The sequence below is a fragment of the Hesperophylax consimilis genome, chromosome 10 (genome assembly GCF_061612785.1).
Source record: "Hesperophylax consimilis isolate HC1 chromosome 10, BYU_Hcon_1.0, whole genome shotgun sequence".
In the NCBI taxonomy this organism is placed as follows: domain Eukaryota; kingdom Metazoa; phylum Arthropoda; class Insecta; order Trichoptera; family Limnephilidae; genus Hesperophylax; species Hesperophylax consimilis.
In genome coordinates this window covers 25,383,943-25,402,270 of record NC_142845.1, presented here as the reverse complement: position 1 = coordinate 25,402,270, position 18,328 = coordinate 25,383,943, and the positions used below count along the sequence as shown (strand labels likewise).

The 18,328-nt window shown below is 34.8% G+C and overlaps 1 protein-coding gene across 1 annotated transcript in view; it reads right to left on the bottom strand.

Annotated features, from left to right (window-relative positions):
* Positions 1–4,339: 4,339 nt before the first annotated feature.
* LOC149420513 (uncharacterized) overlaps positions 4,340–18,328 on the bottom strand; it is a 40,819-nt gene continuing 26,830 nt past the window's right edge. The window contains exons 2-5 of the mRNA XM_089636377.1: positions 16,530–17,176; positions 15,647–16,487; positions 4,646–4,746; positions 4,340–4,507 (exon numbers count right to left, since the gene is read on the bottom strand). Coding sequence (XP_089492503.1) covers positions 4,340–4,507; positions 4,646–4,746; positions 15,647–16,487; positions 16,530–17,176 — 1,757 coding nt within the window. The remainder of the gene's footprint in view (positions 4,508–4,645; positions 4,747–15,646; positions 16,488–16,529; positions 17,177–18,328) is intronic.

Sequence of the window (18,328 nt, the reverse complement as noted above, 5' to 3'; positions counted from 1 at the left end):
CACCTTTGATCCGCCATCTATGCTTTTCACTATGTAGTTGGTTAATTCTGATAAAGCATCTTCTGTACCCATTTTGGCACGAAATCCAAATTGACGGCTTGAGAGCAGGTTGTGTTTTTCAAGGTACCCAAGTAATCTTTTTTTCATAGCTTTTTCTAGAAGTTTAGATAGTGAGTTTAGCAAAGTGATTGGTCTGTAATTTAATATCAGAGTTTTGTCTCCCGATTTATGTATTGGAGTAATACATCCTATTTTTAAGTGATCAGGGACAATTCCGAGCCTAAAACTTTGGTTGAAAATGTGTTGAAGCGGTATAAGTATGTATTCTCGTAGATTTATCAGTATTTGATTGGAAATGTTATCCGGTCCCATCGCGCAATTTGGTTTGAGAGATTTAATAAGATCCGAGATTTCCTTTGTATTTACTTGATAAGCATTAAACGAGTGATTTGGTCGTATGGAAGAGCAAAGTTTGGATAGAGAGTCTTCTGATGTACAGTTTTTTTTAAGAATTTTTTCCGCTAAGGTAGAGCCAACTTTTGAGAATTGTGTGTTAATAAAATTAGCTATTTTATTAGGTTCATTGTTTGTTAAGACTTTGTCTCCGTTTATTAATAGTTCTTTGATATGTGAATCTTTCTTCAGAGTGGAATAAGTCATATTTCTTACAATTTCCCAAATTTTTTTAGGATCATTTTTGGCGATTTTTATTTCTTTTTTGTAATATTTGTATTTGGCTTGTTTAATTAACTTATTACACAGGTTTCTATACAGTAAGTAATCATTATTTAGTTTGTTATCATTCGGGTTTTTGTGGACTCGCATATGCATTGCATCTCTTTTATGAATACTGTTGACTATTCCTTTCGTGATCCATGGTGTTATTTTTTTTTCTTTATGTGTGTAGTTCTTTTGTGGATTTTTTGTGGTGTGTTTGGTTATGTAGGTTTCAACCGTATTTATAAATGTGTTCAGCGCTGTGTTTGGGTCTATTTCTTTTAGTACGTTAGTCCAAAGTTCATCGTGAATATCCGATTTTAGGGACTTAAAGTTTATTTTGTCTTGCATGTTGTCATTTTTTTTTTACTTTGTTCTTTGTTAATATGTATGTTTAATGTAGTTGTAAAATGGTCAGTGACAGTTGAGCGAATAATGGATGAAAAAGTTTTTCTTCTAGTTTTAACGAATATATGATCGATGCAGGATTTGGAGTGTGATGTAGTTCTTGTTGGCGAGTTTATTGTAGATTTAAGTCCGTAGTGAGTAAAAAGATTTAAGAATTCCATAGTTTTTGGTAGGCAGTTTAATATGTTAATATTCATGTCACCAGCAATAATTATTTGTTGAGTTTTTTTATGTTCTTCAAGAAGTTTATTTAAGGAATTTAAGAAAGGGGAGAGATTGTTGTAGCAAGGTGGTCTGTATATAGCAAATATAGAAAGACATGGGCCAAGGGATATTTGAATGCAGTTTGCTTCAGTTATGTTAATTTCTGATATGGAAGATTTTATTGAATCTTTGACAAAGATTACTATACCATCATTTTGATTTATGTGTCTTGTGGTCTGGAATGTGGTATAGTCATTTAAGTTTAAGTTGGTGTAAGAATCACCTAACCAGCATTCACTTAGGATAATGATATCGAAACTTATATCTATTTCATTTAGTAGGACACAGAAACTATCAAAGTTCTTTTGAATACTTCTTATGTTTTGACATATTATGCTTAAACTGTGTTTTCCTGAGACAAGGAGTTTGTATTCTTTTGCTTGGTTAAAAGTGTATTCTGTGTTATTTATTGTTTCTAAGTCAAAATTCAGTGCAGAAACCATTTGTTACAAGGATAAAAATAGAAATTTGGATGGAAAGCCAAACATGATAATCTACATAAGATATGGGAATGTTTATGGTTATTATTGAGTACGAAGTAATATAAGGATACAGTTTGGCGCCTACTTCAGCAACAATTTATTCCGCTGTTGTACTTATGTCATCAATTTGTTGGTTTTCCTCTAGTTGTTCTTCAATGAGGTTGGTGGTATTTTCTGAGTTAGATTGAATTGCTCGCGAGTCGGTTGATTGATGGCGAATATATACTCGCCTTGTTGTACTCCATAAGTAGGTGAAAAGGTAGTTTCTTGCAAATAGTTTGTAGAGATATAGTTTTCTTGTTGTGTGAGAGGCTAGATGTTCATTTATGTGTATAGGTCCACGCCGTCTTGCGAATCCTGTTTTGTTAATGTTCCGTCTCACTTCATTTTTCTCTGTTTTTTTATTGCAATTTTTATCTGTTTCCAAAAACTTATCTCAACCATTTGGATTTTTAAATTTGATTATAATCAGTTTTGGAGTTGCATTTCTCAGAGATGCAAATTTTTTTGGTATATCAGGTGTTGGTATATTACGGTTAATTACCGTTAAAAAATTGGTTTTTATCTTTGTAGAAGCCATAATAAACATATTGAGTAAATAGTGTAATAAGTTTTTTTTTTCTTCTTTTTAAATCATCTTAGTAGGTAAATCGTTTAGGTGTCTTATTTCAACCACCTTTGAGTCATTTGTTTTTCTTACCAAAATTTTTCCCGATTTCACCCATACGTACTTATATTCTTTTTCTTGTGCCCTTTTTCTGGCATTCCAGTGTAGATTTTTATAATAAGGCGTTAGTGCTGCATTTAGGTAAACGTATTGGGCTCCTTCCCCGTTGAATTTTTTTATCGGATCACTATATTTAGCAGCTAACATGGTGCGTGCTTTTGTGATGTCTGCGAAATTAATCGTGATTTTTTTTTGATCATTTGATTTGTTGGTTGTAATTTTGTAGGTATCCTCTGGTGCCATTATGACGCCCGCGAGCTCCGCGATCCGCGTCACAGTATGGACTGGGGATAAGTTGTCTTGCAATTTTATACCGCTTATTTCTATACTGTTCAATAGGGCTGATTGTTCCAGATCTGCCAGGTGAACTTCTACTGCAGCCAATCTTTTTTCTTTTTCGGCTAGTTCTTCCTTGAGTTTATTTACTTGATTTGGTGTATCCATGATTTTTGACAGTTTGTGTATTATGTCATCGTATTTTTCGTTAACGAAGTTAGTAAAGCTTTTTATTTCTTGCAGCTCTGATGCAATTTTGCTGAGCATAACTTCCTTCATTTCTTCAAATTTGGAATTGATAAATTATAAGATAGAGTCGCTGTCAATTTTAATCATCGACTGATGAGCCTCCGACGGAGAGTCCATTGTGCCAGACGCGGTTGTTAGTGGTGACGATGTTGTCAGTACTTTCTTCACGTTGGAAAACTTGCTGCGAGATTTGGACATTTTCTTGATGTTGTATTTATTTATTTTATTCGTTGGAAAATTTCTATTGTTTGTTCATAAATGCCCCTTATTAAAATAATTAAAATATATAATTTGGTTGTTTAGTCTATGACAAAAATGACACTTTTTTTTCACAAATTCAAATCCATAAATTGTCTTTGGTTTACAATGACTTGTAGTTTGGCATATATTTATTTTAACAAAATGTGTAGTTATTTTACACTGCCACTACCGGATAAACTGTCACTTTGTTTTACGTAACACTGGTTTTTAGGTTTTTATTGGATTACTGTGTTGATTTGCTTAATTGTCACTTATTTTGGTATAAAGTTTGGAGCTGTCTGAATCAGATGTTGTTTGTTTACGGTTATCCATAGATCAACATTAACTAGCCATTTTAAAACTAAATTTTTAAGTGCAAAAATATGGGGTTTTATTTATGTACCTGTCTTATGTTTCTATGAATGTACCTGTCAGACAAACTCAAAGCAGACACTTTTAAATATAACAATAACCTCAATACTAACTACTCTTTTTATTCACCAATTCCAAGAATACATCACCGCGCAAACAAATACTGTGAACTTATTGATGTATTTAGTGTTAATAATTTTTGAGTTTCAAAAGGCAACTAATTTCAGACATATTTGCTAGTTATCAACTTGTATTATTGATTAGCTTTAAATATGAATGGAACAATATTTGTAAATAAAAATGACTAGACATGCATTTTAATGTTAAATTCAAAATAATCAGTTACATTATCAAAAACTGACTTACCAAACACAGGCAATTCTGTGGACTGAGCAGTCCAAGGCAGTCCAATGCAAGATGTGCTGGGCACAGCGGTATCTGAAACATATACAATATTTTGTTAACATTTCCTCTCGGAATTCCAAATGAAACACACTTGGTTGTGCCATTATAAATCACATAACTTTCTTAAACTAACTGTAAAGCGATTCGCAAATAGTGCGATCGCTGTCGTTGCTGAAACTCAGTTCAACATTTGTCACCCTCAGTTCAACAAGTCCAGCACGCTGTCGATTGGATGATGCTCCTGCGAAGCACTTGGTGACAGCCTGCCCCCTCCCGTCTTAAGCCTGCTCATCTTTTCTTCATGAAGCTCCAACTTCCTTTTTGTTTTTATGTTGTCCCAACATTTCTTAAGCTGCGCTTGAGATCGCTAAAAAGGAATTCAATACGGTATTATAATCTAGTATACTATTACGGAGTGGGAATAACAGAAAATTATTATGGATATATGAATGTGGATGAAACGACGTGATGGTTGGTTGGTATTATAATTACAAACGATAAATACCTTTAGATTGTCGGCGATCGAGTTAAATTCATCCGTCACCTTGTCCCACGCATTTTTCTTTTCTCCGAGCTGCTGGTGATTTGTGGCAATGGAAGAAATGGCTGGATATTTGCATATAAAATCAACCAAACATTTCTTCTCATTGGGTGTGACCACAATCCGCGAACTCATTTTTTAACAAAACTCCCAAAACACGAAACAAAAGAACTAATGGAGTCTGACAGCGGGTTGATAATATGCAACTCGGCGTAGACATGTAAATCCATAGAGAATAGCATAGATAAACGTACAACTTGTCAGAAAACGGGGAGTGTTGTGATAATTAAAGCGCAACATCCACAAATTTCGGATGACGTCCCAACTTTATTTCGGCGTAAACATAAGGTACACACCTTGGTGAAGGAAGTTCCAAGTGTGGACTCTGAATTGAAGCGTTAAAGGTAAGGTTGGTCGATTCTTTCACTTGAGTAAGGAAGACACTTGAGTAAGGCAACCTTGAAGGATCGACTCTGAATACGGGTGTTAATATCAGTAACATGTTCAATTTCTTTCTGAGATACTACTAAAATTGAGTTGTAACAAATCATTTTGAATCTTCTTAGATAAATCTTTAAAACTCGTAGACCTTTCTAAATGTTTTTTCAATACAATATCAATTTCCTGAATAAAGTTAATCAAACCACGGAATATACCTGGATTATCGAACTCTTTTGATTCATCGTAACTTCTTAATACCAGTTCCAAAGATCCACAAAACTGTATGCACTTCAAAATTTTTGTTAAAATTTATCTATTTTTATTCACTTTTTCGTTGTGGTTTACGAGTGCTCTATGATATGCACTATCTAATTGAATACGAATATCAAGACAAAGCTCATTGAATTATTAATATGCAGTGTAGAGTTAGCATGCTTATAATCTTTTCTTTTTAATGTTTTAAATCACTAACTCCAATCTCAGTCCACCGTTTATCGGTTGAGTCAAAAAGTAAGCAATGAAAACAAAAAAAATACATTCCTTTTGTCGCAACCACAATTAATTATTAAAATATTTTTTTAATCTCTGTATTTTTATGTTTTGTAACAGAAACTAATTACATATGCGGTTGGCGCCGCCAAGACACTTTATTTGATCACATTTCTCGTGATTCATTTTTAATTATTCCATGCAAATTACGTCAACAATGATAAACATAATTTCGCAAACTAATTGAAGATGGCCATTGTTGTCACACAAAAACTTTCGACTGACCCTTTTCTGACATCTCCTTCTAATACCTGAAAATCTTAGTGCGTAGATGTGCTATATCACATCGGGGTCATGTCCGAAAAGCCCTTAAAAATATATTTTGTATTATACCATAGACACGATAGATTTTATCTTCTTTGTCTGTAAAACAAAGAGAAAGAAAGATGATCATTTACGGTCAAAGTTTAACACGTAATACCCGGAGGTTCAAAATAAAATACATGCGGCGATGGTGGGTCCAGATTGACCCGGCTGAAATGATGAAATTAAAAGGCTTTTTATGCATTTTTCGTTCATATTCTTACTTTTATATGATATTATGTAATTCCTCATTAACTCATAACATATCCCTTGTGTTTCTTGTATGAAGATGGAAGTTTTAGAAATTAGTATTCCGTAAATTTTGCGGTTCGTCGATAAATGTATGTGTACAAACTATATGCAAACATGTAAAAAATTATTGTCAAATAAACGTTTTTATTATTATTATTATTATTATTATTATATACAGCAGCGCGAAGATCCCGCGCAACAGCTAATCAACGACTGAATCGAAGACGGCCCCGACGGCCGGTGCGAGTGTCGGGTGTTGGTCAGGGGAATGAGGAGGGCAGTGCGGGAGGGGGGACAGGAAGCGATCGTCAGCGGAAACAAACATTTTTATTTCTATAATTATTAAAATTTTCGATGGTGTGCATTTACAAGAATATCGTGTATTATTTAAAATACCAGAAATAAAATCACTTATTTGATAACTTCCTTGTACCTCTAATAGAAAGATGTGTAAAGAGAAAATAAATTCAATTTATAGCCATATTAAACGATGATTGCTTATGCAAATATTAGAAAATATTATTTAATGGCATTCTAATTCAAGTTGAGTATTTACTTTCCTCACACATTTATTTGTCACAATTAAAACCATTGAATGACACACATTAAAAATACTAAAACTTTTATTTTTCAACAAAACAAATTTAAATTAACAATTTTCATTTAAAAAAACGGAATAAAAGCAATATTCTAAATGCGAAAATACAAAAATGATTTGACGATTAATAAAATTTATATACATACACAAAACACCAAATGGATTGATTATTACAAATTCAGCAGCAAAATAATTATATAGGACTACCAATTATAAAATGTTTAACAGTTTTTTTATAAGTTAAAAGATATTAAACATGCTAAAATTCACAAAAATAATTCGGAAAATAAAAAGTAACAAACATTAAAATTGTTCAAATAATTTATAAGAAACCAAAAAAACATTAAACGTACGAAAATCAAAGTAAGGTTTTTTTGCATTGTGGGCAGTAAACCATTTCATATTTTTGAATGTTACAAATTGCCTTGTGGCATGCTGCGCAAGAAAATCTAGTTTTTTTTATCATTTTTGCTTGGACAAAATTTACACCGTTTTCTCTTAAATTTAGTTTGGGGTTCAGGAATTTGTTGAGTTATTTCAGGGTCACACCCACTATTTCTAGATGCTTCAAATATCGAGAAACTATTTAACAGCTCGTGGTGAAAGTGAATTCCACTGTTTTTACGGTTGATTACATTATTGGCAATCAATTCTGAGGCCAAATTCCTAATAAATTTCTTCCTGCGGGATAGGTCTCTTACTCGCCAATCGGGATGTTTGGCCGTCCATAGCAAGTAGGCGTTCAATGTAGCCATGTCCATAATCTCCATAAATAATCGGAAAGGCCACCTTCTTGTCGCTCTTATGCAGGAGTATTCCCTCGTCATCATGTCTCCAACGTCAACTCCACCCTTAGTTTTATTATAATGTAAAATTATATCTGGTTTCTGTTTTGGTCCGGAATCAACTTTACCGTCATGAAATTCAGATGAAAGTAGTATGACTGCTTTAGATTTCTTCGGAACATATGACACTATTGTTAAGTCCTTCGTGAATCCAAAAACGCTACTAAATTCTTCTCTTTCTTTGGCAGCCAGAAATATATGGCGAGGAATTTCTCTTTTGTTCGCTCGTAAAGTCCCGGTCAAAGTTAATCCCCTTTCTAAAAGTTCGTTTGCTAAAGGGATACTTGTGAAGAAATTGTCCGTCGTTATTCCACGATTAGAACCAAGTAAGGATTGGTCATTTCTAATACTACCCTTTGGCCTTGCTTTATTTCCCTTTGGTTGTTTTTCTTGCCCGTATATATTTGTAAATTACATATGTAAGAGGTCGCAGAATCGGCAGCTATCCAGATTTTTATACCGTATTTCTGCGGTTTATCTTTCATGTATACTTTGAAAGGACAGCGTCCACGAAATGCTGCAAGACGCTCATCGACGGTTAGATGAGTTCCTGGTTCATAATATTTTATACGAGCGGCAACAAACTGATCAGAAATTGACCGAATGGCTTCTAACTTATCCCCTGACTCTTCGATCCTCGCTGTCCTTGTGTTTTTGTCATCGAAACGTATATTGCTAAAAATATAGCGGAAGCGATCTCTAGATAAATCGGAGGGGAAAAAATGCTGCCGGAATAAATCCTCGGTAGTCCAAAGTTCGCTTAGTTCTAACTTTCGGCCGCGATTTCTTCCTGAAGCCAAAAGAACTGAAAATGCATACATTTCTGTCTTCGTAATGTTAGGAAAGCTAGAATTTTTCAGATTGAGCTGACAGAATTTATTCGTATTTTCAATAATTTCCTCCACCATTTCATTTGAAATAAACAAATCAAAAGCATCTCTAATGGATACTATGTTCTGGCTACCGTTTTTCAATCCAGGGGTAGAAGAAATAATGTTATGGCTTCTGGTAAGTGAGCTGGCTGGTGGCGCAGAGTTCCATCGGAATCCGGAATTCGACACGTAAAAATGTTGATCTGCAACGGATTCACTCGAATTTCCTACACTAACTTCATTATCACTTCCATTTTCACTTTCAGATATTTCCTCTAGTAATATTTTTTCCGGATCACTTTCAAATTCTGTTTCGAATTCCAAGTCGCCATCATCACTGATCTCACTGTTCGAACTGTTCAGTAGCTTTTCGATTTCATTATCAGATAAATAATTTTGCCTTGCGATTGCGTTCGTACGTTACGAAAAAAAAATATTAAAACAAAGTCACAAACAAAAATCACAATACTAGAAATGTGCCCGAATGGTTGACAACATCTGCGCGGGACTGTGAGAGACAAAGACGGAAGGACAGAGCAAGAGATATGCTGTTTCGTCGGCTGCTCGAATTCAACTTAGAAGAAATTGAGTTTTTGCGTGTTTTTATACACAATTATTCTAATAACTTTTTTAAAACGTGTCCGATTTTAATCATTTTCGAGTCGAAATGTAGGTAAATATTTGATGAAAGAATAGACAAAAGGAAATTAGCCTAAACGAGATATTTGCGGCAAAATCTTTTATTTAAAAAACACTGGATGAAATCAGACCCATCACCGGAGTCGAGGTGTTAAAGTGACCCATGCTAGGTACATACAGTGTCTTTTCACTTGGGCGCTAGGTGGCACTGGACCCGCTTTTACGATAACGAATCGTCGCTAATATTACAACTTTGTAATTAGATAGTTGGTTAACCCTCGATCACTCACGCGGTTTTTAGCCTCGTGAACACTCGCGGGGTGTTGTGGCCACACCACATACTCAAAGTACATTTTTATACATATAGTATCAGTTAATGGAATTATACCAGAATTTTATTATTTAGTAGTTGCGTAAGGTAGGAGCGTTTTAATTTTCTCAGTCTTCCAACCACCCGTTCAAAGTCAACGTGAATGGCGGCTATAAGTTCGCCTTGCTGCACTTCCTGCTTGGTGCATTGGGTGTTTGCTATAACACTGTGTTTTTAGGCACAATCTTCAATCAAAGTCGTGTTAATGACACATTATATTATATAGAAGGCAATTTTGAGATTACGTCATTATTAGGTGAGAGGCATATAATACAAACATGCTAATTATATAATTTATATAGTTATCTGTTTACATCAGGATGACATATTGATTGTAACAATTATTTCATCCATGTTCACACATTTATTTGACTCAAACATTGAGTAAAACTATTTATTCTATACAGTTTGATGGAAGATTGGTGTATCTCGTAAAATTCACATCAGTATATTATTTATAAAAATATTATTATATGTAATATTTACAGCAAATATTTAACAGATAACTTAAATTTAACTACCGTACTTACATCAAAATTGTAATAAAACAACATTACGAAGGAGGACGGAGCATAGACAGACCTTTCTATCTTTATAAAAACTTACACATACATACATACATATATGTCAGCACTAGACTTATATTGTTGATATTATTACAACACCCCCACTATATGTTGACAGTTATGAATAAAATAAATCAATATTTTTATTCCAGATCAACATTATAAGTGTGGTCGTAGTGATAGCTACGCAGTTGTTCCTCCCCCTCCAGCTGCTTGAGCAGGCCGAATTAATAATTGATTTTGTTTTCAACTGGTCTATCTTTGGTAGTTTTTTTTACCGTCTTGCATATGCCCACAAAAAAGTGATCTATTTCGTCCAGATCTTGTGTTTTTTTGCCTTATTTCCTGGGAATTTCTCAGCATTCCCATAATTTCCGCCACAGTTCCATCAGGACTCGCATTCCTTTTGTACGCCCCACTGGTCGTGGGCGTCATGGTAAGATCAAGACTTTCAGGAAATGAAACGTCTGATAAATCTACGACAGATGTGGTTTCAAGATTGCCTGTAATGGGACGTCCTTTCAAATACGGCTTTAAAAATGACATCTGCTCTTCAAATCTCCAAGGCGCCATCACTTTCCCCGCTTGGCCACTTTTCTTAATTTCTAACTGCACTCCAGATGTATTAATCATGACCTGCTTCAAAAAATCCCCCTCGTCGTCGTTCATCAATGAGACAGAGGTCGAATCAAATGAATTGCTAGAAAATGGTGAGAATGCACTATCGACACATTGTGGGGCCTCTAAAGATGACATCTTAGAACGAATGCAACAAGCAGTAGATAGAGAGGTCTTGAATACTGGAAATATCACACCTGGACTTTAGAGGGAAAATGCTAATATTGTGCAGCCTATTAATCACCTACGAGGAAATCATTACAGTCAGACTGCTGAGGGGATCAGAAGAGCATTTGTTACCTACTTTACAGAAGAAAATCCTCTGCCTTGGCAATGGGAGAAAGCTGGAATAACAGTGTAATTATAAATATATTGATTTGACATTAAATATATTTTACTCACGTAATTTGATTTGCTGATTCTTGCTGCCACAACCTCTGCCAAAAATTTCGCTTCTTCGAACCATGCCAACTTTGGCTTGTATACTTCCTCAGTACCACATCCACTTTTCTTGGATTTTTAAATTTTATGTATTTCTTGTCTGTATACGTCTTTAATTGATTTAATTTTTGTCTTCAGTTTCTTTCTTTCAGATTCCAACTCGCTAGCTAGTTCGCTACTGAGCGAGTGGAAAGTTTTGTGTGTCATCGACACTAGCAGCTCGTAAACTAGCCGCGTGTCATCGATGCTTAACAGTTTCAATGAACTGTTCGTCACCCATTTTTTATTATTGAGCGACAAAGCCGACAAATGCTGGCAGAGTGAAAAGTTCAAATTAACTGTCAAAACGAACGACCACAGATATAGTGAAACATAACCTAATATGCTTAGATAAACCACAAAGATGTAAAATAATCTCGTAGGAGGCGTGACCATACCCCCTCCACCTTCCACATGGGTCCAAACCGATCTGGGCCATCAGATACGCGTCGCATCAGGGAACGTCGGTTTGCATTGCGTGGGGCTAGTGTGATTCTAAAGCTGGGTCCAGACATGTTCTTTTGTCCGTACCGTACCTCCGTTTCGTACCAGCGTCGCGATCCAAAAACTCTGGACGCATCATCTTTTGTCCGTACCGTACCTCCGTTTCGTATCCGCGTCGCGATCAAGAGCATCCATCTTCTTCTTCATAACGTCGACACCGCACTCCATTTCGAAAGACAGTTCCTCCCATGCATCTTGCTTTATATTTTTATTGTAATAATTCCTGTTTCCGGGATCCCACAGAACTTCCCTGGCCCTATATCCATCGATAAGCTTCACAATATTATTATTATGTTATCCCACTGCATTTTTCACGCTGATTCGGGTAGTGACAGAGAACACGACCAATGCACGCCGCGAACACGTCCAGACTGGCGCAGACCCGTACCGTATCGCCTTTGAACGGGTCGAAAAACCGACTTGCGATGGATCGGAGCGTACCTCTATCCGTATCAAGACGCCGTACCACCGTACCGTACCGAACGGGCGTCCAAACTAGCGTTCTTGATCGAGACGCTGCGCGCTGATACGAAACGGAGGTACGGTACGGAGAAAAGAACATGTCTGGACCCAGCTTAAAGCATCCGTTTCCATAGAAAATGTATGGATCGTAAGTAGTCCAGCTCCAGATATGGAAATGGTGACGTCGACCCACGTTGCGTGGCGTAGCGCGGGCTAAGTGTGATTCTACCTTTAGACTTCATTCGATCCTTATTTTTCTGATTGATGAGTTGTTTTCGTTATTTGTACACTCATTTTATCTGCTTGACATTTGACTTTGACAAGCCAGTGCTGCCAACTTTTTCCACCCATAGACATATTCGTATGGTTTTTCCTTTGTACTTTGAAGTTGAAGTTGAACGAATAGCAAATGCACCGCTAACTCCACTCTCGTCATGACTTGCCAAATCCATTTCTAACAATTTTGTTTTTATTCAGTCTGCCGTTATAGGAATTCCGGAATGCTCGATTGCCATTATCATAGGTGAGAAACGATCTGGCAATCCAGCTAATAGCAATGATCCTGTCCACTGATCATTAATTTCGAATCCTGTTCCACTGAGCTTCTGTGCTGTATCGATAATCTGCGTCACATACGACGTCATCGAATTGCAATTCTCTTGACTTATTCTCCGTGAAAATTCGTTGTTTGAAATTAATAAAATACTTTGTTTTTACCACTTTTATTGTTTATAAATACCAACATGTTTCATGAGCAACGCTCACTTATTCAGGGTGTTAATAATACTATTATAAATAATAGACATAGACAATGGTGTCAATAGAGAAATAATAGACATAGACAATGACAACAATGAAAAGATGAGAATGGATAGGGGAAAGAGAGGCAATATGGAACAATTTACAAAGGGAATAGGTTTAATATTGGGTCATTTAACAATAATTTTTGATTGTTAATAATATTCAATTTTGCATTTACACTCATTCTAATCTCTAAAATTTCTTCAATGTATTAATTCTATTCCACTATTGAAGTTAAAGGTATGACTAGTTTCCAAAAAAACAGAACTATGAAATTGGCACTCTTATAAACAAACACAGCACATGGGAGTAAACAAATGTGATTATAAAACATAAAGATTAACATAACACAAACATACCATGAAGACAACATAAACATAACATACACATAACATACACATAACATACACATAACATGTACATAACATGTACATAATATATCATAAACATAAAATAACATAAACATAACATAGGGTATAACATAAACATAAAATAACATAAACATAACATAGGGTATAACATAAACATAACTTAACAAAAACAATACAGAGCTGGTAATAATAGGTAAATACCAAATTATAAAAATAGGAACCTGTACACAATAGCAGTTATTTTGTTATTTAAAAGAACCGATTTTTCCAAAATTAGAAGCATTATTTTTTTTAAAACAGTAATATGAAATAAATATAAAGAAATACAATAAAAGAATCAAGAAAAACATACAAATTCAACATTCAAGGTCACCAGTACTCATTAATTCAACCATTAAGACGTAACCGGGTGTTGATTTTTCCATACAAACGTAGTCCCCATTTATCTTTCTGGATTTTAACCCTAGAGCAAATATTTTTTTAACATAAAATAGATATCGGCGACTTGCGTGTCGGTACGTTTTGTTTTTTTGATAAATTGCTTCTTATAGAAGTTATGACCTTCCAAAAATCAATAAAATTGCCTGATTTAAACGCAGTCAAAAGACGTTCAGTCTACAAACTAGACAATATATTTTGAAAAAAAGCAAAACTGTCCGACATAGAATAGTTTCTTCTTATGTAGTTGGTAAAAAAAAAATTGAAAATCGGTTAACTTTTGGAGGAGAAAAATGGGGAGTACAAAACCTCGATTTTGAAGATTTCATTTAGGTATTTGTAGCCCGAGCTGCATGTGTCCCTTTCGCTCAGTATTCGGGAGGTAAGGGTCGGGGGACAGGGTTTAGATAAATACGTATGTATTTCGCTCACTCCTTTCAACAACGTCATATATCAAAAAACGTGATTTTTCAGGAGAGCGTTTTTAAAGTTTAAAAATAGAATAAAATATATTAAAAATAAATATCAAGCCACCTATTGTACTTTTTACTATGCAACAGATCTTCTTGGATAAAACCTGAAGTTTTTTCTCTGTTTGAATAATATTAAGTATATTTTTTTTAATTTTAAAACAATACCTTTTGATTTATGACGTTCTTGTTCAAAATTCCATTGATGGTGCCTGGAGTACGTCAAAATATGTCGTTATTTTCACTAAAACAAATAGAATTCGGAAATCTGAAATTGGAGTATCTTAAGGTAATTTTTTTCCAAGTAGGATTTTATACCTAATTTAGATTATTACTTTACATCTTTCAGTTTGAATAAAAAAAAATGGGTGTGGAAAAGGCACAGGAATTTAGTTGTTGGGATAAAACACAGATAGAGGAAATATAATTTTATATTCTCAGAAAAATTCAGAAAAGTAGTCGGGAACAATTACAATGCTCGTACATGTATAATACATACAAATCATAATAATATAAAAGTAAAAAAAATAAACCACTGAATAATACTGTTTTTTAATAACACTAAAGGGACCGTTGCTGTTTTAATTTAAAGATTTTCATAGAAAGTTTTGTAAACTTTTGGTATTAAATTCTTTTCAATAAGTCGCATTAGGTCATTCTTTTTGGCGTCAGAAATTTTAGGTTTTTGGACGAAGGCAGGTTTTAATGGGATATTATTACTTGACTTGGGTTTCCTTATAATTATGGCCTCCATAAAGTCTGATTCTCCATAAGAAAGTTTATAAAAAAACGAACTTGGGGAATCTCTTTGAACTCGCATCACTTTAATCTCTTTAAATTTAACAGGTTGGTTTAGCTTATTTTTTAGGATACGCAGAGGACCAATATCAGAGGCCAAAAGTTTTAAATCAAAGAAGTCTTCATAGGAAAGTTCATTTACAGAAAATGGTTGACCCGTTCTTTTTGCTGTTCTGATCAATGAAATGAGACCTTCTGGCGTATAAATTGGCCCACTTTTGAGTGCTTGTTTCATTTTCCGTTCAATCAATGAGTGAACGGAATCTCCTTCATTTTGTGTATGGCCTTTGATTAAAAACTTGTGTGTGATGGAATCAAGGTTGTATTTTTGGAGAGCAAAGATGTATGCAGCTAACATAAATTGGTTTTTTTGCTGTCCACTGCAATTATCGGAGTAGAAAATAACATCTTTAGATGTTCCAATGTTTTTCTCTATGTAATTTAAGACACACGAACCAAGTTCATTTACTCCACGGTGGCCGTTCGATTCATCCCAAACATAACAATCAGTGCTTTTTTTAATAAGATCTGTTATTGTAAAGTTTAAGACGTTTAGTTTTGAAGAATAGTAGAAAGCCGAGCAGTCACCTTTTGGTAAAGGCATGACAGCTTGCAAATCGTAAACCGCTAATATAGCTTTACCCGCTAGTGACTCTTTATCATTCTGTTTTTCTTTTCTTGACATTTCTTTTTCAATCAAATGCTGATCATAACTTGCCTTCAAGTTTACTTTATCTATCTCTGATGCATTCTCAAAAGCAACACATGTTTCGCACTGATCTTTTTTAGGCTGGAAAAAACTTAAATTAGAGTCATTAGTGAAAACATTATAGAAGTAATTGAAGTTACAGAAGGTAACTTTATCACGTTTGCAGTCATTCACATAATCGTTGTAAATGTCAGTTATAGTTCTGCCCCCTTCAATGTAGTGTTTCGTGGTGTTTTTGCGTGTATAATGACTCTCAATTTTAGGAATTCTGTTGATATGGTTTGTAACTCTATTCCTAACAGTTTCATCCATCTTGGGATGATTACCGTGCTTTCCTCTTTTATCTTCGGCCATCACGGCGCCTGCCAGTTTATCTTTCTTTTCAAAGACGGTGCGAATAGGGCGGTCATTAATATCTAGAGTATTTTTGAAAAACAACTTACAAATACGAATGCTTCTGTCACCAAGATTAAAAAAGAATGCAGTATTATAATTCCTTCGTGGCCTTTGTCCACCTTCGCGCACGTAACGATACTGAGGTTTAATTTCAGTAGTGCAGTTATGAATAAACTCTCTCTGTTTGGCCATGTCTCCCAAGTTCCAATACGCATCGAAAATGCTCTTCCTTTCATCTTCAGCAAATTTTTCAGAGCACTTCAATCGGCATGCATCTTTACAAGGAGGTTTCATTTTTCTTGCTTCTTTCACTGCTTTTTCAGGTTTTTTTTAATGACTCTCGTACGCTTTTCCACTATTTCTAGCTGCTTTCAATATGTTTTTCTTCCAGTTGGATTCATTTCTCTTTCGTTTACCTTTTTTAACAGGACTCAGAATATCAACGGTAGTAGAAAAGGAGGTATCGGCATTGCTGGTTGAAGCAATGGTACTAGGAACAGGTTGTAGATCAGGAGTATTTGAACCAGGATTGCTGTTTGAGGCAGAGGTACTAGTAACAGGTAGGTTAGGAGTTTGGCTGACAGTGCTGATTGATGGCGTTGAATGCATGAAATCTGAAGTGCTGACAGTTTCAGTAACCTTACTAAATTTACGAACATTACTGCTTGAAAGTGTTTGGGTCATGATGATAACACGGTCAATATCTTTCTGAAATGCATTGCAAATGTTTTTGTCAGGTGAAGGGTTCCAGTCTTTGTCTGCATCCGAATCATCAAAAGGTTCAGATTCGCTTCCATCACTTAAATTGCTTGAATTTGATGAACAAGAGGATGAGCTTGACTCATCAGACCTGGATTTAGAGGGAGAATCTCCAGGTGTTTTTCCATCAGCCACTTGGTTCTTCGTATTAGTTTTATCCATGGCACAGACATCCGATTGGTTGGAGTTTTGCTCAGTAATTAAGCTTGCATCAATGTTCTTGCTAATTTTGTTCGGGTTTTCTTCAGATGAATCTGCAATCAAGGAAAATAAAATAATAGGTACACAAGTAGAATCACAACACTCCTTTTTTGGTTATCAAAATCTAATCATGTTTCTCCTTTTTAGTTCAGTAACATATAGATAAGATAATTTAAAGTTTTTTCAATAAACGAACGTACCAGTTTTTGAAGATTCAGTAACATTATTTTTGTCATTAATCGCCTCGAAAAATGTTTCCCTTTGATCAGTTTTCTGCTTAGTTGCTGCTGGCTGAAGAATATCATAATTAACATAATTGAAATTGAGTTTCCTTTTTACTTGGTAACCAGGTATTCCTGAAACAAGTACAAACATATAATATTTTTATAATTCGATTTACTGCACATTTAGTGCATGTATCTACAGTAAAATTTTCATACCTTCACTGTCGGATGAATTTCTAGATAAACATAAGTTTATCAACTTTTTCCCTCGAGAAGTCATGATCAATCTGGAAAGATAATCGTAAATTACAAATAAATAGAAGAAGTATTTGTGACAAAAGAACGCATGCTGGAATATGTGACAACTTACAAACAGTAGATTGTTTTAATGACAATAATGACAGATTCCTAAATGAAACTGCATATTTTCGTAATAACGGCCAAATTTTCTTTGGAAGAATGTCATAAAACAAATTGATTCAAATCCGCATTGTCTGGGGAAGAAAGTTTTATTGACAATAGTCAATAAAACTTTCTAGTCTGTCATAAGTTAAAATATTACAATCGATGCCACGCTCTTACAGTGCAAGAACGTCAAAAATCAACATAAACCATGACAGGACGCTATTTATTTTCCTTACAATACTGACATTAAACAAAATACTGCATTCTTGATAAAAAAAACTAAGAATAAAAAATGCTCTTACCTTGTAGCAATACTGTTTTCTGACGAAATAATACACTATTTCACTAAGCGACACGGACCTTCCTGCTCAACAGGTCAGCGACAACTAACTTGTGACAGGCTTGAAAAGAATAATCTAGAATTTCTTCAAAATGCGAAAACAACACTTTCTGCCCTCTAGCGGCTAAATATTAAGTTGAAAATACGCCACTTTTGCAGGGATATAGTACTTTTTATGGGCATTCCGAAAATATGCATAACTCAAAATTGACGATTTTTGATATATGACGTTGTTG